The 24,309-nt window shown below is 52.4% G+C and overlaps 1 protein-coding gene across 1 annotated transcript; it reads right to left on the bottom strand.

Moving 5' to 3' along the window:
• Positions 1-7,109: 7,109 nt before the first annotated feature.
• CATSPER3 (cation channel sperm associated 3) lies at positions 7,110-19,555 on the bottom strand. Its single transcript, XM_047774742.1, has 7 exons — positions 19,550-19,555; positions 18,006-18,245; positions 13,075-13,257; positions 11,934-12,074; positions 11,411-11,530; positions 10,443-10,600; positions 7,110-9,084 (listed from the first exon to the last, which is right to left on the bottom strand). Exons 1-7 carry the CDS (start codon positions 19,553-19,555, stop codon positions 8,979-8,981), a joined length of 954 nt encoding a protein of 317 aa, XP_047630698.1. The 3' UTR covers positions 7,110-8,978.
• Positions 19,556-24,309: the final 4,754 nt, after the last annotated feature.

Here is a 24,309-nt window from a genome sequence, read left to right as displayed (position 1 = left end):
AAATAAAAGGTATCCAAATTGGAAGAGAAGAGGTAAAATTGTCATGGTATGCAGGTGACATAATACTATATGTAGAAAACCCTAAGGACTCCACACAAAAACTACTTGAACTGATCAAGGAATTCAGCAAAGTAGCAGGTTATAAGATTAACATTCAGCAATCAGTTGCATTTCTGTATACTAACAATGAAATATTAGAAAAGGAATATAAAAACACACTATCTTTAAGAGTCACATCCCCAAAAATTAAATACCTGGGAATAAACCTGACCAAGGAGGTTATATGCTGAGAACTACAAAATATTAATCAAGGAAATTAATGAGGATGCAAAGAAATGGAAAGATACTCCATACTCCTGGATTGGAAGAATTAATATCGTTAACACCATACTACCATGCTACCCAAAGCAATCTACAGATTCAATGCAATCCCTATCAAATTAGCCATGACATTTTTCACAGAACTAGAACAAACAATCCAAAAATTTATATGGTGTTGCGAGACTTGTTTTTATAATATTTTCTTAGCCTCTTTGCTGAAAACTCCATCTTGTCCTTCCTTACGTTGTCCCGTCTTTCTGCTTGAGAAACAGTCACCATGATGGTAAATGACTTCAGCTTAAGAACAAGGACCTAAAGGCATGGGTTATTCACAGGGTCAGCTGAATGAGAACATAATGCATTGGTCTAGGCACACCAGACCTGTGCAGATTGGCAAGCCATTTGCACAAGCGCGATATGTCCTCTAAAGAATAAGAGAAAGAGGAACCTCTTGGCCAAGTGGTTTATGAGTGGTCGTTAGCAGAATATGCATTAGCAAAGAGAACCAAGATGCAAACCTAGGCACAAAGGGTTGCTGCAAACAGGCAGGCCATTTGCGGAAGCACAGTGAGGATTCTCTGAAATGCTATGCATAGATAGCTAACTCAAATGCTAATGATTCTTAAATGCCGAAAGTTTAGAGTAAAGTTTAACCATCTACCAGCTAAGTGACTTTTAAAATAATAAAGGAACTTATAAAACAATAAAAAAAAAACCCTATATCCTGCACCTACAACCCCCTTTTCGCTTGACGTAGTCCTCAAGAGCACAATAAAAGCAGCGTGGTTTCTTGAGGCAGGGCTCTTGGTCCCTGAGACCTTGAGTCCCCCGGTTCCCGCCTTTACTTAAGATAAATGTCTCTGTGTCTTGTTTTATGTTAACTTTTTTTCCTTAAGTTCCACAGCACCCGTTCTTCCGCTCCATCCTGCTGAGCTGGTCTCGGCAATATGGAACCATGAAACACCCAGAAATGCCAAAGCAATCCTGAGGAACAGAAACCAAGCAGGAGGCATAATTCTCCCAACTTCAGACAATATTACAAAGCTACAGTAATCAAGACAGTGTGGTTCAAAAACAGATACAGAGAACAATGGAACAGAAAAGGAACCAGAAATAAACTTAGACACCTATGGTCAGTTACTCTTTGACAAAATTGGCAAGACAATAAAAAGACAGTCACTTCAGCAGGTGGTGCTGGCAAAACTGGACAGTTTCATGTAAAGCAATGAAACTAGAACATATCCTCATACCCTGCACAAAAATAAACTCAAATGACTTAAAGACTTAAATGTAAGATAAGACACCATCAAACTCCTAGAAGAGAACATAGGCCAAACATTCTCTGACATCAGCCATACAAATGTTTTCTTAGGTCAGTCTCCCAAGGCAAGAGAAATAAAAACAAAAATAAACCAATGGAACCTAATCAAACGTCGTGGCTCAGTGGTTAATGCATCCGACTAGGAACCATGAGGTTGTGGGTTCGATCCCTGGCCTTGCTCAGTGGGTTAAGGATCCAGCGGTGCTGTGAGCTGTGGTGTAGGTTGCAGACGTGGCTCAGATACCTGCATTGCTGTGGCTCTGGCATAGGCTGGCATCTGTAGCTCTGATTAGACTCCTAGCCTGGGAACCTCCATATGCCACGGGAGCGGCCCTAGAAAAGGCAAAAAGACATAAATTGAAATAAAATAAAATATAAAATTAATAAAATAATATAAAATATAAACAACTCATACAACTCAACAGCAAAAAAACAACCCAATTGAAAAAAGGGGCAGAAGACCTGAAAAGACCTTTCTCCAAATAAGACATATGGATGGCCAAAAAGCAAATGAAAAAATGCTCAACATCACTAATTATTATAGAAATGCAAATCAAAACTTCAATGAGATACCATCTCATACCTGTCAGAATGGCCATCATTAGTAAGTCTACAAATAACAAATGCTGGAGAGGGTGTGGAGAAAAGGGAACCCTCTTACACTGTTGGTAGGAATGTCAATTGGTAAACCGCTAGGGAAAACAGTATGGAGGTACCTCAGAAAACTAAATATAGAACTACCATATGACCCAGCAATCCTACTCCTGAGCACATATCTAGACAAAACTCGCCTTGGAAAAGATACATGCCCCCCTATGTTCATTGCGGCACTATCCACAATAGCCAAGACGTGGAAACAACCTAAATGTCCATCAACAGATGAATGTATTAAGAAGCTGTGGTATATATACACAATGGAATACTACCCAGCCATAAAAAAGAACAAAACCGTGCCATTTGCAGCAGCATGGATGGAATTAGACACTCTCATACTGAGTGAAGTAAGTCAGAAAGAGAAAGACAAATACCATATGATATCACTTATAGCTGGAATCTAATATAGGGCACCAACGAACCTTTCCACAGAAAAGAAACTCACAGACTTGGGTTTGGGTTCAAAGAGAACAGACTTGTGGTTGCCAAGGAGGATGGGGAGGGAGTGGGATGGACTGGGAATCTGGGATTAATAGATGCACACTATTGCATTTGGAGTGGATAAGCAATGAGATTCTGTTGTGTAGCACAGGGAACTCTATCCAGTTACTTGTGACGGAACATGATGGAGGATATGCGAGAAAAAGTACACACACGCGCACACACACACACACATATACATATATATACAAAACTGGGTCACTTTGCCATACAGCAGACATTGACAGAACATTGTAAATCAACTAATTGCCCATAATAAAATTTTTTAAATAAACAAAACATTAAAAAAATCACTATTTTTAAGAGCCACACATATGGATTCATACTAATTCTACCAAGTCTCCTAACCACCGGGCATTAGGTAACTCCTTGATGTATTTTGCTGTGTTTCTATCACAAGAGGCCAGAGTAAACACCCTTATCCCTGCATCTCTGTGCATTTCTCATTTGGCTCCTCAGGAAAATTCCATAACAGAACTGTTGGGCCATCGGAACACACACATAAAATCTAGTCCTTCTGAGGAGGCCACACCTATTTTCACGGCCAAAAGTGGACGGGGTGCCCATCTCCAGGCCCTAGGTTTTGCCTGCCATATCTGCCACCTGAAAGAGAATATCTCATTGCCACTGCATGTGTGGATGTATTTGTTTCTCCCTTTTTTTCAAATACAAATGGTGTCACGCGTGTCCAGCCCTGCAGGTGGCTTTTCCCACCATACGCTTCTGTCGCACCTTCTCCGCTTGCTCGTTCAAGGGGCAGGAAAAGAGTCACTGACCAGTCAGGCCAAGAACCTCCCAAAGCCTCATCTGGAGGACCACAGCTTCTTCCCGTGCTGATGGGGTCTCAACGGATGCAGGAGCAGAAAGGACGGCCACCACCAGCAGCAGCAGCGGCGGGGAGGCCAGCCTCCTGGGAGTGAGGGCCTCTCTGCAAGGACAAGGCTGGCTCGTCCTGCCTGCGGAGCTCATGCCCACCCAGCACGTCCCATTGGCTGGCAGGCCTCCCTGTGGGCCTGCTTGACGGAACCAAGGGAAGGGTGATATCCACACCAAACCCCTCTTCTGCCCAGGCTATAATTTCCTGGTTAGGCGCCACAGTCACCACCTATCTGCACACACTGACTGCTTCCTGCCACCCTCCCGCCTCTGGAGCACCCAGGGCTCCCAACACTGGCCCAGCAGACTTCAGAGTTTCTATCAGGCAGCATGTGTCCACATGAGACCCATCTGAGAGGCCACGTTCCTCCCCCCAGCGGCAGGCCCTCCTCAGAAGGGAAGCACGGCTTGATTTTTAAAGTTCAAACAATAGCTTTGATAAGAAAAAACAAGAGTGCTGTGAGACAGGGGAGCAGAGGGGACTATGTGTGGCCTGTGTTCACATACTGACTCTGCCAAGTGACAGTGATGACCCTGGCCAAACGACAGTGTCTCTTGCGTGCCACTTGCCCACCTGTGAGATGGGTAGCCATCCCCTGGCAGGTGGCCAGACACGCTGGGCTGTGATGCTGGTTCTTCCCTCTTAGCCCCGCGGCCGTGGGTGTGTTCCAGGGCCACAGTGAACCTCAGCTCTGCCCACCTGCTCATGGGAATAAGGAATGGACCGAAGCGTCGTTCTGAGATTCAAATCATGGAAGTCAAAGTATCTTGTAAGCAAAACTCCTGACAAAACAGAAGGAGGTATTTCCACGGTCACCAGAGAGAAGAGGCCACCCTTTGAGAGCCTCGGCCCAACCTCTGCCTGGACTCCGCTGTCACTGGCTTTTGCAAAGCCTTTCATCTCATGCCCCAGCCCCAGGCATCAAGGGCCCAGTGGGGGAGGGGCGGGGAGTCAAGGGCAGCTGTGCTCTCAGGACCTTGAACTCCCGGCCAGTGGGGCAGGGGGGGTGCTGCTGGGAGACGTCGCCGTCCCATTGCCAGTTCACAAAAGATGGGGTCGACCCCCAGTGTCCTAAGAGTTTTCAATCACACTCTTCGTCCCCCTCTGGCCTCAGCCACTCTTCCTCCTGAGACTTCAGTTTCATTTTGCAAAAAGCCAGGCACACTTGGTGCCGCTTCACCTAGAGGCCTCGGGTCCCAGCTGGGGGCTGAGTGCGTCGTGTGTAATGCCCTGTAAACACACCCGAGGTCTAGCCTCAGAGGGTCCTAGGACACACACAGCCCTCATGATGTCACCCAAACAGAAGGCAGACTCCACGTGGTCGAATCTATTCCTGGGGCTCCGTTTTTAAAGGGCACACACAGTGCAGCAACTGAAAATCTTTAAGGAATTCCCATCATTATTGCCTCTCTCAAGGGCTGTCAGGGGGGATGCAGTTCTCACCCCACAAAGCCACTCACTGTCCCCCTTTGTCCCCTTTCCATTCTCACCCTCCACCCTCGGTGGGAGCCTCTGTCCGAGGTCTCGGACTCCTGTCTCGCTTCTCCTTCCTCCTCCCCATCCCAGCTCCCACCGTGGAGCCTGTGATCTGCTTCTCCGCTTGCCCTGCTTGGCCCCCAAGGAGAAGCCAGGAACTGACCAAGGAAAAGCCCTAACGCTCCTGGTCCCCTGCGGCTTTCCGGTCCATCCCCCAGGGCTGCATCCCATCGCCGACAGAACTCGGGGAAGGCAGGCACGTGGCTGACCAAGCACAGAAAAAAAAAAAAAAAAAAAATCCTTGGTGCAGAGTGTGGGGACATGGGGAGCGCCTGAGTGTTGGTAAATCTCACTCCATCACGGGGAGCTCCCTCCTCCTCACGTCCCAGCCCCTGTGACGAGGCTCTGCGACAATCACCTCTCCTTCCCAAGGAGCCTACTTAGGGATTCAGAGCCATCTGCTCTCTTGAGAGCCTGTGGGACAGGAGAGCTGGCCGGGCGATGTGGGGCCAGGGGCAGAGAGGGCCAGGTAGGGACCCGCCGCTGAGAGCAAGGCCTGACCTGGCTGAGAGCAGCCCGTTTCAGGAGATGTCCTGCCTCAGCCACATGTGATGAAAACATCAAGAGCTGCAGTTGCCAGTGTCTCTGTGCTGGATGTCTAGGGCTGCGGGAATAGAGAGGAGAACTCAGAGCCGCAGTCACGGCCTGGATTTCCATGTTATAGAGACTGCTTCCTGCTGCTGGGATCAACAAGCAGCAAAAAAAAAAAATCCGCCACCCTCCACACACCTCTAGCTTCTGATTCCATATCCTTCCTACAAGAGCCGGGAGAGTGCCTGGGTGTGACCAGAAGACTCAGGCCCAGGCTCCGGGTATCCCACTGTAGCCCCAAACCACTGGGCTGGCACGATGCAGAGGAGTGAGCTCTCTGGGGACAGCTCTGCTGGATCCCAGGGCTGGGGGTTGGAGAAGGGTCCTGCCTTCCACAGCGAGGCCTGGGCAAGCAGAGCCACTTCTGCCCCAAGCAAATCAGCTGAAAGCCTGGGCCAAGCTTGTTTGCGTTGGTGAGAGCCCAAGTGGGAATTCCAGGCTGCCAGTGTTTGCTCTGCAGGCAAATAGAGCCAAAGAGAAATGCTGCTTCGGGACTTGGCGCCAAATATCCACGGGCTGGTTCTGCCAGCACCACCGAGCCAGCCCCCTGCCCAGTACCCTCTCCCAGCTCTGTGCCCTGTGAAAGCCTGCTGCTTGTGCCCTTCAGGGCAGCCTGCCCTCCAGAACCCGCAGGCCTGCGGCCGTGCCAGGGCTTCCCCGCCAGGGCCCAGGCTCCCCAGGTCCAACCTGCCCATCCGGCACCAGCCCCATCTGACACCCACACATGGCTCCATCCTGCAGCTTCTTGCTCTCAGCTACGGGGTTTCACCACCACCACCTTGTCCTGGGCCCAGTCCCCCTCAGCCCGTGACCAGCACAGCCACTGCAGCTGGCCCCACGGCAGACATCGGGCTGAGAGCCAGGAAGCAGGAACCGCGGCTATGGCTTTTTTTTTTTTTTAACACCCTCGCATGTATTTTATTTAATCCATAGAGCTGGACAGTTTTATCGGCCCATTTTCTCAGATGAAATACCTGAGGTTTCAAAAGACCAGACACCTTGCCAAGGTCACCTGATTAAGAAATCCAAGTCCCTGACTCAAAGACCAGGGTACAGACTAATTCACCTCTTTGTGGGAAATTTTATTTTATTTTATTTTGCCTTTTCCAGGGCCGCTCCCTCAGCATATGGAGGTTCCCAGGCTAGGGGTCTAATTGGAGCTGTAGCCACTGGCCTACGCCACAGCCACAGCAACGTGGGATCCGAGCCATGTCTGCAACCTACACCACAGCTCACCACAACGCCAGATCCTTTACCCACTGAGCAAGGCCAGGGATCGAACGCGCAACCTCATGGTTCCTAGTTGAATTTGTTAACCACTGAGCCACGACAGGAACTCCCTTTGTGGGAAATTTTAAACCTTTTGTTCACTTCCAGAGGCCTGGGGCGATTCCCATGATTCCTAGCGAGAGCAGGTGGAGGTGTCGGCACATTTTCCCAAGCAACACTGGCACCTTCAGTGTGGGCAGCTGGCGAGGTCTGCCTTGTCCCAGCCCTGAATCAGAGCCACTGCCTGAGGCCTGGGTGCCCTGCTGACAGGGCTGCACCCACCAGGGCTCCCCTGGAAGCCCCCAGCCTAGAGACACCTCCCAGTTCGGCACAGAGGCGAGCTCAGGCCCACCTCCCTGGGCACCGGGACAAAGTTCTCTCCACCCAGGAAGGAGTGAGGCCACCTCCCTGCCTTCAGACGGCTTTCCCACAGCATGGCGATGGGTCCCACGCTCCAGAGCAACCCTTCTTGGCACCATTTCACACAACGCTCAACTTGTCCTGTGTGTGAACGTATGCAAATGCAAGCGATCAGAGGATCTTAGATGACAGAGTCTCTGCATTCAAACAGTGATTGTCACTTGCCCAGGGAAACTGTCTCTCAGCCGTTCTGGCTGGAGGACTGTCTGCCCTACTCAACTATGGCCACCAAGAAGGCCAGGACAAGACTGCGGCTTTCTCGTCGCAGAACCCCCAGCACCCAGTACGGCTCAGGAATTAGTAGCCGGGGTATAAATGAAACCGTGAGTAAAAGCTTCTACCGGTCCTTGTCCTCTGGCCTCAGGGGAGCCATCAGACGGGCCTGGAGCCCATGGGCACCCCCGTGGGACCCTCGTCCAGCCCTCTCAATCCTACACGTTTTCTACTGACCTCTCCCCACCAGGGTGGGTCTAGGCCTTTCCGCGCTCGCTCAGCTACAGGAGGCAGTCTCTCACCGCAGGGGAACCCAGAACTCACCTCTCCTCTAAGAGGGCACTGCCAAGGTAACAGGCTTAAGGAACACTCCCAGCAATGGGAGCCAACGGGACATGGCCAGACTCTGACCTGGCCATTGGGGGGCAAGGAATGCCAGCCAGCCTGCCCCACCTGGGCCTTCGGATGGCTCCATCATGGCTGCACTCGGGTGGTACCAAGACCTTGGCAACTGCGGCAGTCATGTGGCCAGGGATGACAGAAGATGCCACCTTTTAAGTAAAGAGTTCTAACTATGTGTAAGGGGAGGGATCAGATCAAAGTGCCCGAGGCTGCCACTTCCCTGGCCCCTGCATGAGGGGCCCCCTGTGCACTGCATGCCCACTGAACAGAGTCCTGCCAGTCACGGCTGCACCCCCGGTGCACCAGCATCACTGTGAGCCTGGGACAAAAGAGTCAAACTCCAAAGAGGGTCTCCAAGGCTCTGGGTGTGCAGAGAGAGCTGTACCTGTGCCAGGTGTGGGGACACCCACGTGGACAAGCCCAGCAGGGCTTCCAAGAGCTCAAAGGAGCCATGTGCTCTTAGGGGGCTGCTGGAGGCCCCTCTTGGTCCAGCATCCTCAGGGGTTCCCCAGGAGCTCAGTGGGTCCCTGCCACTGGGGCCAAGGACAGAGCCAGCGTGGACCTTAGGTGTGGCTTCTGGCCACGGTGAGCCTCGAGCCACCCTATCACCACCCCCACAGTCTGGCTACGTCAGTGGGGGGCAGAGCCAGACTGCGTGGGCACCTACTCACGGTATGACCCCAGCTAACTCACATTGAGCTCAGCACTGGGCCAGGCCAAGGGCAGAGCTTCACACGCATGGCTTCCATAGGCCCAGCTTCCCAAGGTAGAGGAGACGTGTCATGATCACAGCAACCATGACAGAAAGCCTGGGTTTAATGGGGGACCTGTCACGGCCGGCGAGGCCCTCAGAGCCTGGGTGCTCGCACCCAGCTACCTCTCATCAACCTTCTCTGAGGACTGAGACTGCTTCTTCTGGGGCAAGTCTTCAAGCATCAGGCTCAGCACATGCACGATCTCATAGTACAGCTCCTGAAGCCTGGAAACGGAGGAGGGGAGGGGGCTGAGCTCACAGGCAGACGCCACGCCCCCTGGTCCCGCCCACTGCATGGTCCCGCCCACTGCATGGTCCCACCGGCCCCTTCACCCCTCCCGGCGGTGACCAGGACTTTAGCGCCAGGTCAGGCTGGGTTGGAAGCTCAGCTGGGACCCGGGGGGCTGTTATTTCACCCCACGTGTCAGACTGGAGATAAGAGACTCCTGGGCTCTGAGTGACTGTGTGGAGGTGCCCAGACCCCACCTGATCCACTCTTGGGCCAACAGTGGATGTTCCTAGGTACCCTCTCCTGAGCTTCTCCAGTCTATGGAGCCTTCTGGGGGCTTCTGTTGAGAAGCCAGGCTCCCTTCCTGCAGTAATGGCCGGTATGACCCCAGCTAACTCACACTGAGCACAGCACTGGGCCAGGCCAAGGGCAGAGCTTCACACGCATGGCTTCCATTGGCCCAGCCCCTCCTGTGACAGGTGTGAAAGCATCAAAGACTTGGCCAAAGTCACACAGGCAGAAGTGGCAGAACCAGGACTTCCCGTTGTGGCTCGGCGGAAATGAATCTAAGATCCATGAGGACACAGGTTCAATCCCTGGCCTTGCTCAGTGGGTTAAGCATCCGGCGTTGCCATGAGCTGTGGTGTTGATCACAGACACGGTTCGGATCTGGCATTGCTGTGGCTGTGGTGTAGGCCGGCAGCTACAGCTCCAATTTGGGAACCTCCATATGCCACAAGTGTGGCCATAAATAAGCAAAAAAAAAAAAAAAAAGAAGTGGCAGAACCAGGCCAGGAGCTTTAGCTTCTGACTTACCAGCCCTTTCCTCTGCCCTCAGAAAAAGGAAAGGGGTGGGTGAGGAGGGTCCTGGAGAGTCGAAGGAGCTAGTATTTTTTTTTTTTTTGTCTTTTCTAGGGCCGCACTCGCAGCATATGGAGGTTCCCAGGCTAGGGGTCAAATCGAAGCTGTAGCCGCTGGCCTACACCAGAGCCACAGCAACACCAGATCTGAGCCACAACTGCGACCTACACCACAGCTCACGGCAACACCGGATCCTTAACCCACGGAGCAAGGCCAGGGATCGAACCTGCAACCTCATGGTTCCTAGTCAGATTCATTAACCACTGAGCCACGACGGGAACTCCAAGCCAGTACTTAAATAGGGCTCAGGGTAGGCTAGGGAGGGCCCGGGGAGCAGGGCCCCCCCAGCCACAGGCCTGTCCACACCGCAGCCCAGCCCCTGTGCACCCCCAGGAAGGGCCTCGCTCCACCCACACAGCCCATCAGCTATTGCCACCCCACCCCCACCCCCACCCCCTGCCCCCAGGCCAGGCTCAGCGGGGCTGGGACTGACTTGGAGACGGTGGCATCCTGGTTGTCCAGAGTGGACAGGTAGACATCAATGAAGGGAAGGCTCGTGCCAAAATCATCCAAGACCATGGGGTCCGTGTGCCGCAGGGTCTTCTTGAAGTTCTCCACCAGCTCAGCGAAACTTTTGTGGTCAACGTTTTTCTAGAGAGGGAAGCATAAAGAGAGCAAGGGCGAGGAGGACGTGGCCAAGCTGCAGAGAGGCCTGGGGACTCCCCTGAGCCTAACCGCAGGGTCACCCGAAACCTTCAGGGCCTGGACGCCCCTGACTGAGGTCACCTGGGGAGCCACCATCCCTGACAGGTGACACATGGCTCAGCATTTCACCATGTTCTGGACAAACCTTGGGCACATCCGGACAGGTGGATGCCCCCACCTCCGAGAAGAAGCTGGGGAGGGAGGCACCGGCCACAGGGGGAGAAAAGGGCAGCGGTCAGGGCCTGGCTGAGCACCCCAGGCTCGGCGTGGACAGCTCAGAGCCCCTAAGCAGGAAAGAGAAGACTCCTCCCCCGCCGCCCACCCGTCACAGCTGTAGCAGGCTTGACAGAAAATTCCAGCCTGCTGGGCTCATTCTCGTGCCAGGTGAGAAACACCGAGGGTAGTAACGCGCGTCAGGGCCTCTGCGGCCTCACCCACGCAGGGCACGGGGACCGAGCCTGCCTGGCACCCCCGGGGGCCCCAGGAGTAAGGGTGCTCCAGGCCAGGTGCCCGGCGGTGGAGGTGTGCCCGTGAAGGAAGGAAATATTACAATCACAACAGTCAGCACTTGCGGAGGTCCAGGGAAACCCCAAACTGCACAGAGTAAAGTCTGACTCTGGAAAGCACAGGGGTGGCGGGTAGCTGACTTAACCAAAGGCCGCAGATGCCCAAGGCTACCTGCCCTCCTCACCAGCCCCAAGGCCCTCCTCGTGACCATTCCTTCAGCCCTGACGGTCCCTCTGCGTGTCCGCCTACCTGTGTCTGCACCAGCCTGCTGACCTCCTCCTGCTGCCGCTTCAGAATCACCTGCTTCTCTTCCATGAGGGTCACGTGTCTCTCCAGCATCAGCTCCCGCTCAAACTTTTTGATGGAGTCCTGGGGGCCGGAGGATGGAGGTGAGGGCCGGGCTCTCGCTGCCTACACCCCGGTGTCCTTCTTCCTCCGCCTCGCACTGCTGCTCGGGGCCCCTCGGCAGGAGCGCCCCCCTCCACCCCCACCCCGCGCAAGGAGGGCCAGCCTCCGGCTCAAGCTGCCAACGGGCGGTTGCGGTGACTTCCCAAGCGCCTGTCCGGCTGGCCACCGTCGTGAAGGAGGGAAGATGCCCGGGCGCAGGGAAAAATCTGGGCTCTGGGAGGAAGGAGCCCATCTGGCTGCCTCCCCTCGGCTTCAGGAGGGAGACAGTTCCGGGTCCTCCTTGGAGCCGTGGCCCAGAGCTGAGCGCGCGCGCATGCGCGCCACACCGAACCTGCCCACCCCATCCGTAGGGGCGCCACCTCACCTCCGTGTGAGTAATCATCACACCCACGAACATGCTGAGGAAGATAAAGGAGGCCAGAAGGACGAAGGTGATGGTGAACGTGCGGCTCAGAACAAAATTCCGGTCATCCAGCTGCTGCTGCAGGTCTGTCCAGCCATCCACCTGCTCGGGCAGGGCGGCATATGCTGAGTGCCTGGGGCCCAGAGGGCAGGCCTCCTGCTCACTTACCCTAGGGGAGCCCCAGCCGCACTGAGGAGCAGGCTGGCTCTACTTCCACCTCAGCCCCTCCACACCCCCTGATCCATGGACTCCAGGGCCTACACGCTGGCCTGGCGACGCAGGGGACCCGGGTGGGGCACTCCTGACCAAGGGACCCTGAGGGCTCTTCGCCAAAAGGCCGCCCATCCTTCCCCCAGAGACAGCGCCTCTCTGCCAGGCCCCCTCTTCGGAAAGACCTCAGTCTATCCAGAGTCCAACAGAATCTAGACTAGACTCGGGCTCTGCAGGCTTATTCTGGGGGGAATCTGTGACAGCCTGTTCCCCCAAAAGGCGATGTGACGTGGGTTTCACATCCAGATTAAACTTGATCCGAATGAATTATCTCTTGAAGAATTTTTATTTTTATTTACTTATTTTTGCCTTTTGTCTTTTTTAGGGCTGTACCCGCAGCACATGGAGGTTCCCAGGCTAGGGGTCTAATCGGTGCTATTGCTGCCAGCCTGGGCCAGAGCCACAGCAACGCCAGATCCGAGCCTTGTCTGCGACCTACTCCACCGCTCATGGCAACGCCGGATCCTTAACCCACTGAGCGCGGCCAGGGATCGAACCCGCCACCTCATGGTTCCTAGTCAGATTTGTTAACCACAGCACCACACCGGGAACACCTCTCTCTTGAGAAGTTTTTAAAAGTTTTACAACTGTGTGGGACAAATAAGAATGCTGCAAGGAGTCACAAGATTAGAGAGAGAGAGAGAGAGAGACTCCTGACCGGGGCACCGGCCCCTGCTCAGTCCTGGGAGGCCAGCCCTGCACCTTCCCAGCCCAGCGAAGGGCCGGAACTTGGGGGAGGCCCGAGGAGAGGCCTGGCAGGTCCGCACACTCACACCAGCTGGCAGCCCCTTCCCAAGGCCCCGCCCCCACTAGTTTTTCCCAAACACGGTACCGTGGCCAAGCTGAAGAGGGTAAAGAAGGCTAAAGCCAGGTTCCCCCAGTTATTCAGGTCACCCCGCTCTGGAGCTCCAAACAGGCAGAAGCCCAGGATGGCGAAGATGAACATCAGGACAAAGAACAGGATGAGCACGGAGGCCACGGTGTAGACCGTCTGCCCCACGGCCGTGAGGAGCGTCTGCAAGGCAGAGGGGACGGGGCTCAGGGCACAGCGGTCCGGCCTGGCCTGGCCTGGCACAGGGCGGATGGTCCCTAAACGGTGAGATGAATGAATGAATGAATGAATGGGCACCTGGCCCAGACTGAGGGCTGGCCCGAGCTAACAAGGGCTCAGCAATGCCTGGCCTCCACGCCTCAGTCACCAGGGCCGGATGGCCCGGGAAGGTGGGGGGCCCAGGTCTGGGGTCGTCTCCCCCTCAGCACCTCGAACAACTCCACTTGACCTGAGCCTGCCTGTGTGGTCACCCCACAGTGTCCCGCTCTCTCCTCAGCTGAGAGTCAGCCCTGATAGCTCTTCCAGGCCCAGGAGGAGCAGAGAAGCCATCCTGGCAGGAGGAATGAAGAGGGCTGAGAAGAATGGGGCTTCCCACGCTTTCTGGGCCCTGTTTCGTGGCCAGGGCCCCAGCTTGCGACTTCAGTCTTCCCCATGAAATGGGCGTCTGTCCTATCTCTCACTCCTCGTCGTTCCTTCTCCGGGCCCTGGAGTCTCGCATACACACATTCACCTGCCTAAATGCTGTCGCAGATGTCATGCCAAGGCAGGCAGATGTTATCCTTTTTCCCATTTCAAAATGGGGGACCCGAGGCTCAGAGAAGCGAAATGCCTGGGCCAGGGTCACGCTCCGATACAATGGCAGAGAGGAGGAGAAATGCCCCTGCCCCTTGTCCTGTGCCACCACGGTCAACCACGAAAGTCCCTTTTTCTAAACCAAGAAACTGTTTAGGAAAAAAGGTACTGGTAGAGGTGGGACACAGGACAGCGGGGTGTTGACAGTTTGGACTAACCTGGGAAGCAGAGAGACAAGCCAGGAGCCCCGGCTGCCCTGCATGCGGACTGCTTTAGCAGCTCCCTGCAAGGTGCACCCACCCCCGAAGGCTCCCTCCTCGCCTTAGCCGAAGAAAATCAGTGGTGGGGCATTCACTCCAGGAAGAACTGAGATGCAAAAAATTGCCTCCAACCCTGTGAGAGAGACAGAACTTCTTTCCCAAGAACTGCTGAGACGGAGAGGTAAGAGCTCAGGAGAAACGCTGCAATGCTGTGCAGGCTGCAGCTGAGGTCTGCAGGGTGGGGAGGGGCAGGGCCCCGTGCAAGAACCTGGGGCACCACGGAGGGGCTGGGAAAGCCCCAGGCCTCCCCTTCCAGGCTAGTGCGCAGGCCCAGAGCCCCCTGAGGTCAAAGCCAAGCAGCCTGGAGAAGAGCCATGGAGAAGAGGTCAGGCTCTCCGGAAGCCTATGTGGCACCAACTCCTGACAGCTGGCCTTGGCCACGTGCTTCCAGCCCCGTCCAGGTGGGCCCCATGAGTCTGCAGGCCAGAAGGTGCAGACAGCCAGTCCCCGGGACGGTTGCCCAGATCCGCACAGGCTGGCAGCGCCTTCCCTGAGGAAGTCCTGGGCTTCCTAGGCCTACTGCCTGGTCCCCAGGAGGCATCTGATTCTGAATTCCCAAATTGTTTGTGGAAGCCGCTCCTACCTCCCAGTTCCACTCTCCTGGGCTCCGCGTCAAGCTACAGCTGCCCTCCTGGCTTTGGGACCTTCTGGGCATGGAGAGGACCTCCAGGCAGGGCAGGTGCCCAGGCCCTGCCACTCTGATGGGCAGCAAGAGCTGTGCTCCACGGAGGAGGAGGTGGGGAGGGAGGCGAGGCTGGTGCTCCACCACAGCCCAGCGTCTGAAGGTTGTGCCTCAGGCTGAAAGGCCCGGGACCGTGAACCAAGTGGCCCTTGACTGCTCAGCGAACAGAATGTCTCTGTGTGCAAAACAAGGAACGATTTCCTCGTGGTGCAGGTTTATTGCCATGAAGGGGAAGACAGAATGTCATTTCAATTCATCAGGGAAACTGAGCCAAGAATGTGCCAGACTGCCAGCTCTGGGCACTGAGCAGCAGCTCTGGTAGAGCCTCAGCTAGACTTCCATGAATAGAAATTATGCAAGGCTCCAGCTTCGGCACCTCCAGCGTCCCTGGGCCACTGGGCCGGGCAGGTGTCCAGAGGGCATTTGAGGCAGAGTCACTTCTGGGATCCAATGACATACCAAAAGCTACAGAAAGAGCCACAGCCAGGGGGGCTAGTGGTCCCCAGGAAACAGCTTTGGGATAGAGGGCTCTGCTTAATGACAGAAGGACCTAGAGGTCAAACATGGACTGTGTGTCGGTGCCCAGGCTGTGTCTGCGTGCCCGTGGATCTCTGCGCACGTCTACGAGGACCAAAGGCCCTGTGGCAGAGGCCTGTGGCCACCAAGCTGGCCAGGCTGAGCTCTGGGACAGGGCTTGTCTGTGGGGAGGGCTGTGTGCCCTTCTCTCGCTACAAGACCCTGGCACCTTCCCCTCTGACCAGGCTGCCACCACATGACACATCCAAGACAATGCACCCAGCAGGCAGCTAGTGCCCGCAGCCAGGAGAGGGGGCAATCCGGGTCACTGCCCCTCCCCCAGCTCTCCAGGATGGAAGCCCCTCCTGCCACCAGTCCTTGCTGTGTCTTCCTCCCTGCACAGCCCTCGACCTCCTTTCCCTCAGCCCGCTGCCACCCCCTCCTTCCTCTCGGGACTCCCATGGGCCTCTGGCACCTTCACCTCCACATGATCTCTCCCTTGGCATCCCCTGAATATCCCCTCCTGCCTGGGGACATCAGTCCCCAGCAGCCCTCTGGTGGGAGGCCGCCCATCTCCCGCTGGCCCCGCTACCTTAGCCTCAGGGCCTCAGCCTCCACGGGCAAAGCCCCTGCTTCTTCCCATGCCCCGAGTTCCACTCCGACCTGCCAGCATCCTGCAAGCCTTCAGCATCTCTGGGGGCACAGGCCATCCCCCAGGCCTCTTCATCCCTTGACTTTCACAGCTCCAGCGACCCTTGCACCACTTTAGGCCCCTCCCCCCTTGGTACCCAACACCCGAAACACCAGCTACTCTCCCCACTGTCTTTCACTGCCTCGCTCCAAGGTGCCCTCCCGCTGGCACCTACCTCCCAGGGGTGCCTTTCCATCCACCCACCTTACTCCCATCCTGCCAAAGCCCAGCACCTCAAACAGCACCCCCTCCCGACTTCTAGGACACCTGATAGGGTCTGTCTCTAGCCCATGAACAAAGGAGGCCACTCTTGGGTGTGAAAGGCAGAGTGCCGTGACTTGAGACTTTAGAGACGCCCCCAGCTGCTGGGGGCACTTCTGCTTCAGGGCTCAGCAAAGTGGGAGGCACTGCGGGAAAGGTGGATGGTAGCTGGTGATGGAGAAGAAAGGATGGCATCAAGGTGCAAAGATACAGACGAGCCAACCCCTGTCCAGGCGACCACCCTACAGGACTCTGAGGGAGAGGGGTCAAAGCCCTCGCTCAAATTGATGACTTGGAAACAGAAGAGGGTGGGAGGCACCTGTCGCCAAAAGAAAATGTAAAAGACAGGAGAAGCCAGGTCTTGGGATTTGGGGGCTGGGGTGGGGGGAGTGGTGGTTTCCAGTTTAGACACCTTGAGTTCAAGAAGCACACGAGACATCCAGGAAGCAGTTAGGTCTGAAGTTCAAAGAGAGGGGTGTAGGCGGGGGAAAGACCCCTAAAAGGTGGTGACCCAAAGAGAACAGGCAGAGGAGAAGATGACTCAGGATAGAGTCCTGAGGAAACCACACTCACGGGTCAAGCCAAGAAAACATGCCCCTGAGAAGTGATGCCTGAGAAGCTGCAGGAAAACCAAGAGAAAGCAGTGACAGGAGGCTGCTGGCCCCCTCAGACAGCTGATGACAGTTACTGTGGCATGGACGGAGGAAGCCCAGGCAGAAATGGAGCTAAGGAAGGGGGACCCAGAGAACAAACACCTCTTCCAGGAGCCTCGCCGTGAGGAGAAGGGGCGGGAGGACGGGATACGCTGTCCGGGAGGGGACGCGACAGGTGTGTGAGCCGGCCAGAACAAAATGTCAAGAATGGCACCTGCGGCAGGGCCACCACCCTAAGACGGCCTCATCCCCGCCACCCAGCCCTGGGGCACACGCGGCCTCCCTGAGTATCAGGCCAAGGTCTAGACAGACAGACACCAGGCTGGGCTGGGGGTAACCCCCCAGCAGAACAGGCTGACACAGCCTCACTGGTCAGATGGGCCCCAGCCAGCCCCTTCCTGCAGGACACAGATACGCAGCAGAACCAGGGCAAACACTGTGCCCAGGATGAATGGCTGAGGCTGTGCTCGGGTCACCTCCAAGGTTTGTTCTGAAATCTCTGGGCTGAGGAAAGGCAGGTCACCTCGCGAGCTCTCAGCAGGAGTGGCATTTTTTTCAGAGCTGCCCGAACGAGTAAGGAGACCATTCCCAGCGAGAGAAGCAGCAGATTTTTCAGTTGTTAGGGGAAAGCAGGGAATGGCCGGGGCCACCAAAAAGCTGGAGACTCCCGGCCATGTAGTCCAAAGGGTCTATACTGTAAGAAAATCCGCCCCCTTCGCAGAACGGGAGAGAGGGAAAGCCCGGCCAGCCCCCAAGTCAGACACACCCTGCAAAGCTCAGCTCTGGAATCTGACTGCTGAGTGGTCTTGGGTCGCAATTTCTTCATCTGCAAAATGGACCTAAGACTCTTCCTGGAATGGTGTCAGGGTCCAGTGAGATAATACAGGTAAAGATCAACCTGCACACACGAGGACTCAATCCCCGGGTGACAGAAGCAGCGTTACGCCTTCTTCAGGGGCTGGCGGGCACCTCTGCGCTCCCAGAACCACGCCCCCACCCCACCCCAGCTCGCTCACCCGGATGCCGCGGCTGTAGGTGATAAGCTTGAGGATGCGCAGGGACTGCATGCCGTCGGCAATGTTGAGGTAGGGGTAGTGCTTGCCCTTGACCTTGCGGAGGCCGTAGGGGACGAAGAGGATGGCGAGGATGATGACGTCGAGCAGGTTGTAGCCGTCCCTCCAGTAGGCGACGGGGTCCACGTAGAGCTTCATGCAGAACTCGGAACTATAGACGGACACGAAGATGACCTCCGAGACCTGTGGGGGCGGCAAGGGTGGGAGGGTCCGACCCCGCTGCCTGGACCACCGGAGCAGGGGTGTGTGTTGGTGGGGGAGGGCGCTCCTAAGTCAGCCACACAGGAGAGAAAGCCAGGCAGAGCCCCGGGCACAGAGCGGGCACGTGGGGCCTGACTCCCTTCTCCTGCTGGGTCTTCCCCACCCCGTGGCCCCGAGCCTAGGGCTGGGTCTCACCCAGGAAGCCTAGGGACGACTGATTGACGGACAGACAGAATGACGACCTAGGCCCAAGAGGAGGTGCATGGCAGGCAGCCTGGATGTAAGGTTTCTGAAGAGAAGATCTCGGGGGTGCTCGGGCTGACCTGCCTGTCCAGACTTTTCCGAGTGATCTGCTTACACAGGCACTCGCGGGTCCTCCAATGTCACACACGCTGAAAACCTACTTTCGAAGATTATTCTGCTTTTTTCCACTTTTATACTTTATGAAATCATCTTCCTTGGATTCTTCTCACGCAGTCCCAACTCCGGTGGCTTAAAGGTACGTTTTGAGTCATCGAAGGTCCGCCTTATCAGCAATGCCTTCATTCACTGAGGAAGTGCCAATTAAGACTCTGCCATGGGGGAGTTCCCGTCGTGGCGCAGTCGTTAACGAATCCGACTAGGAACCATGAGGTTGCGAGTTCGGTCCCTGCCCTTGCTCAGTGGGTTAACGATCCGGCGTTGCCGTGAGCTGTGGTGTAGGTTGCAGACGCAGCTCGGATCCCGCGTTGCTGTGGCTCTGGTGTAGGCCGGTGGCTACAGCTCCGATTGGACCCCTAGCCTGGGAACCTCCATATGCCGAGGGAGCGGCCCAAGAAATAGCAAAAAGACCAAAAAAAAAAAAAAAAAGACTCTGCCATGGGAGTTCCCGTCGTGGTGCAGTGGAAATGAATCTGACTAGGAACCATGAGGTTGCGGGTTCGACCCCTGGCCTCGATCAGTGGGTCAAGGATCTGGCATTGCCCTGAGCTGTGGTGTAGGTTGCAGGCGAGGCTCAGATCCTGCGTTGCTGTGGCTGTGCTGTAGGTTGGCAGCTGTAGCTCCGATTGGACCCCTCGCCTGGGAACCTCCATATGCTGTGGGTGTAGCCCTAAAAAGCAAAATAAATAAATTGACTGATTGATTTAAAAGGAAAAAAACAAAGATTCTACCATTGGCCAAGTTATCACCATTTCAGGCACCAGGAAATGCAACAGCGAATAAGACAGAAAATGCCCATCCCCCAGGAAGCTGAGAGTCAAGTAGGGGAGACAGAAATGAATGTTTAAACAAGCGCATATACCTACATACATCTCGAGCATCATCCAGGCAAGAGAGGAGGCTGGATTGGATTGGACTGGACTGGACTGGACTGGGGGACAGTGTGGAGCTGAAGAGAAGAGGACAGAGGGCAGCTATAATTTTGTAGGCAGTGATGACAGGACTTGCGGACCGACTCAGGGACGCACAGGGAAGAGCGTCGGTCTGCACAAGGGAGACTCCAGTGGTGCAGGTGGAAAAAACGGGGTAAGTGTTGATGCCTTTCACTGAGTGAGTTTGAGGTAGGTTGAAGGGGGCTAGAGAGGGTTTCTAGAGGGAAATAGAAAGGTTTTTGAGGTACACCACCTTTCAAATATATGTCAGAAGTTGTGGCAGGAAATTGTAACCCAAGCCACAACCACCCATTGGGATAACATCAGGGCAGCTGCTGGTGGTGTCTGCCCTGTATACTTATATTTGTGGTCTCCACATAGCAACCATTTCCATATACTTTTATCTCAGTTAACGACAATGTACCATTTAAGATACACCAAAAAACGTAGAAAGAATCCTATAATGAGCCACCATATACTACCACCCAGCTAAAGAAATAAAACAGCACCACTCCAGGCAGTGCCACTCATTGGTTAAATCCCCTTTCCTTCCCACAAGCGTAATCCGATTGTAAATCTACAGACGGTCTTGCTTGTGCATTTTATACTTTTACCACATACGTAGCCCTGAAACTACATGGTCGTGTTTTGCATTTTTAATACTCTACATAAATTGCACATACTCTATTCCTTAGGCAACTTTTTTTTGTTTAAAATTATCAGACTCATCCGTGTTTTTATACATAATGCAGTTTAGTGTTTTTCACCACTATTTAGCAATTCCACTTATGAAAATACTATAATTTCTTTATCCAGTTACCCACTGAGTGACATTTGGCTTCTTTGGAATTTTTTTTACTACTGCAAAGAGTATAAAATTATGAAAAGTTTGAGCCAGATGACAGGGCCATTGAAAAGGCAGACTTGAGCACCTTCGCCCCTGGGCCCTCTTCCCAGCCAGATGTGAGCTCGAGAGCTGCAGGGCCTTGAACCCGCAAGCAAGCGTATCCTCCATCCCCTTAGGGACCAGACTCTACCCCACACCACCACCGATGCTGAGTGCCCCATCAGGCCCCCAGCCACTGGGCCGCCGGCACCCACTCTGGAGCACCCAAAAGAGCATTTCTCCTGTGAAGATTCAGTTGTGCCTGGTGATGCTGATCCACCTTGGCATAAGGATACCCCTTCCTGTCGGTGATGGAGATGCTCGTGGCTGCACCTTCTTTATCATCTGTGTGCGCTCTCTGCACGCTGAGGTGTAGAGGGTCAGCTTGCCTCGGAGTAACTTCTTCCAAACCCCACAGCGCTCATCCGCTGCCCGATCACCTTCTCTGCTGTCCTTGTTGTGAGAGGAAACCACTCCAAACTCACGGCAGGGCTACTGGGCCGAATCACGGGGTGCCTCTGTGGCCATGATGCCCACGCGACCTTCCCCTTGGGACAGCGAAGACAGCAACCTCACTCACCCTGCAGATCGCCGGGGGTAGGGGAGCTCCCCTCGTTTCTCTCTGAAACCCGCAAATAAGATCATTGAAATAACTCCTCCCGACCCCCACCACACTCCCAGGCAACTCCCGGCGTCATGGTTTAGAGTATAACATGTGACAAGTTTTTCTCTGCGACACAGCGAGGAGCAGAACTGCTCAATGGAAGAAACGAGCGTCTCGGCTTCGATGGCTGTTGCCGAACTGTATTCTTGCACCGATTTACTATCAACACTGTTCCTGTGACATCTTTGCTAACACTTTCTACTGCTGGACTTCTTAGTTTTTGTGAGTCTGATGAATATGAAATGGTATTTTTCCATTTTAATTATCAGTAAGTATTTCTATAGCTCTTATTGTCTCATGTTATCTCTAATAACGTCTCTAATTATTAATGAAGTTGGGCATCTTTTTATATGTTTAAATTGTAAAGTGTCTACTCTTAATCTGTCACCAAATTTTCTGCTGGCTTGTCTTTTTCTTACTGATTTTGAAGACAATATTTCCCATACTTTGAAACCTAACCCTTTACCTGGTATATGTGTTTCAAAGAGCTTCTTCTATACTGACTTAGATTTTCACCTCATTCATTAATGGAATCAGAATAACCAAACTTTTTCTTCCTGGTTACGTACTTTGTAGCTTAAGAAAACTTTCCCCGAGAGATGATATCAATCTTCTACATCTTTTTCCACACACTTTAGAGTTTCACGCGTCGAGTTGGGTCTTGACTCTAGCCGTGAATGCCAGAAGGTGGAGAACCAACTGTGTGTTTTCTCCTTAGGCATTAACGAAAAATCTGTCTTCCACTATTCATTGGCAGGACCATCTGATGGGGGTGGGGGCAGGTTTCCAAACAAGCCAGTTCTGTTTCTGAGCGCTCGATCCTGTTCGATGGAGTCTATTTGTCTATTTGTCTATCCACGCATGGTCACCCTACTTGAATGACTAAAGCCTCTTATCTGGTAAGGCAAGTCTTCTTCCCTCTTCACTTTCAAAACCATCTTGGTTTGTCTTTGTCTTTCATTCTTTTATCTAAATTTTAACATCAGCAATTGGCGACCCATTAAAAAAAATCCTGCCAGATTTACTGGAGTTGCATTGATAGAGTAGCTTAATTTGGGGAGATTGCATTTTGAAGAAAGTGAGCCTTTCTAGGCATGATCTGAAGTATTTTTCCATTTCTTTATGTCTTCTTCAATGTACTTCATAGATTTTTTTTTCTCCTTTAAGATCACACAAAACTGTTATTAGATTTGCCTCTAAGTACTTTTTGCATAGACTCTAATACAAATCTTGTCAGTAATAACTGCACTACCTCTTTAAAGAGAATATTGTTAAAGTTTTACCACTGAATGTAAATTTGGACATAGGTTTTTCATAGGTACTCTTAATCATTTAAAACAAATTCTTCCTATGCTTAGTTTGCTAAAGTTTTATAACAAGAGAGATTTATGATAAACTTTTTTTCTGCCTCTCTTGAAGTGATTATATGGGGATTTTTTTATCCTTTAATATTGCAAGCTAGCTAATAAAATATGTAGATTTTTCTAATATTTGCATTACTGGAAAAACCCAACTTGACAATGGGATAATATCTTCTTCACATATTTTAAAAATTCAGTTTCCTGGAGTTCCCATCGTGGCACAGCGGAAACGAATCTGACTAGGAACCATGAGGTTGCAGGTTTGATCCCTGGCCTTGCTCAGTGGGTTAAGGATCTGGCATTGCTGTGGCTCTGATTAGATCCCTAGTCTTCGAAACCCCATGTGCCTCGGGTGTAGCCATAAAAAGCAAAAAAAAAAAAAAAATCAGTTTCCTAATATTTTGTTTGGGGTGTTTATGTCCCAGCTCGTGACACTGGGTGTAATTTTCCTTTTCCATATTGTCATTGTCTAGTTTAGGCATGAAATTTATATAGTTGTCCCTTAGTGTTCCTGGGGGATTGATTCCAGGACCAGCCATGGATACCAAAATCAAGGATGTTCAAGTCCCTTGTCTAAAATGGCATGGCATGTGTGTGTAATCTATGCACATGCTCCTCATGTACTTGAAATCATCTTTAGATTACTTACAGCAAATCTAAAGCTAATACTAATTCAAAGCTTTATAACCATTAAAGGACATATATGGAAATACAAGTATTTTTTCAAATTTTTGCTTTTTTATTGAGAGTGAGTTTTATTTTTTTCCAGAAAATTATCTTATTTCAGCCAGATTTTCAAATTGATGGCCCCAAAATTACTAAATTTCTGATATCTACTGTAAATAGTGGTAAATATAATTTCCCTTTTTAATTCCTGATTCAGGGCTTGATTGACAATTTATCATGATTGTCTTATTGAGAACGTTATTTTATAACCATTTTCTAAGACCTAACTTTTGGCTTCGTTCACCCTTTCTGTTGAGTTATTTTTTCCATTTCATTAATTTTTATTATCTTCACTATTATTTCTTTTCTACTTTCCTTCTTTTTTCCTTCCACCTTTCTGTCCTTTCTGATTTTATTCTCTTGCTCTTTTCCAACAGGTCAGCTCATTAATGTTTCAAGTTGCAATGTAATTCATGGAACCATAAAATTCACCATTTTGAAGTATCGAACTCAGTGGGGAAGGAATTCATTTTGAGTATTTATTACCTTTGGGTGTTGACTGTGGTAAAATCTTACCATGAAATTGATCATTTTAAACCATTTTTAGGTATAGAGTTATTTCGGTGGCATTAAGTACATTCACATTATTATGCAACTATCACCACTATCCACTTCAAGAACTATTTCATCATCCCAAACAGAAACTCTGTACCTAATAAACAATAATCCCCATTCTCCTCTCCAGCCAGCTCCAGATAAACGCTATTCCACTTTCTGTCTATGTGAATTTGCCTATTATCACTGCCTCGTCTCTGTAATCATACAATTTTGGCTCTTTCATGTGTCTGACTTATATCGTTCAGCACAATGTTTTCAACATTCACCCACGTTGTAGCATGTGTCTCAATTTCATTCCTTTTTAGAGCTGAATAATATGCCATTGTATTAATATGCCACACCTTCTTTATCCATTCACTGGGTGATGAATGCATGGCTTGCTTCCACCTTTTGCCTACTGAGAATAATGCTGCTATGAACACTGGTATACAAGTATCTGTTTGAGTTCCTGTTTTCAATTCTTTGGGGTATATACTTGGAAGTGGAATTGCTGGATCAT

Source organism: Phacochoerus africanus, chromosome 4 (assembly GCF_016906955.1).
Source record: "Phacochoerus africanus isolate WHEZ1 chromosome 4, ROS_Pafr_v1, whole genome shotgun sequence".
NCBI lineage: Eukaryota > Metazoa > Chordata > Mammalia > Artiodactyla > Suidae > Phacochoerus > Phacochoerus africanus.
Note: the sequence above shows the minus strand (reverse complement) of the source record. Positions and strands in the feature narration are given on the sequence as shown.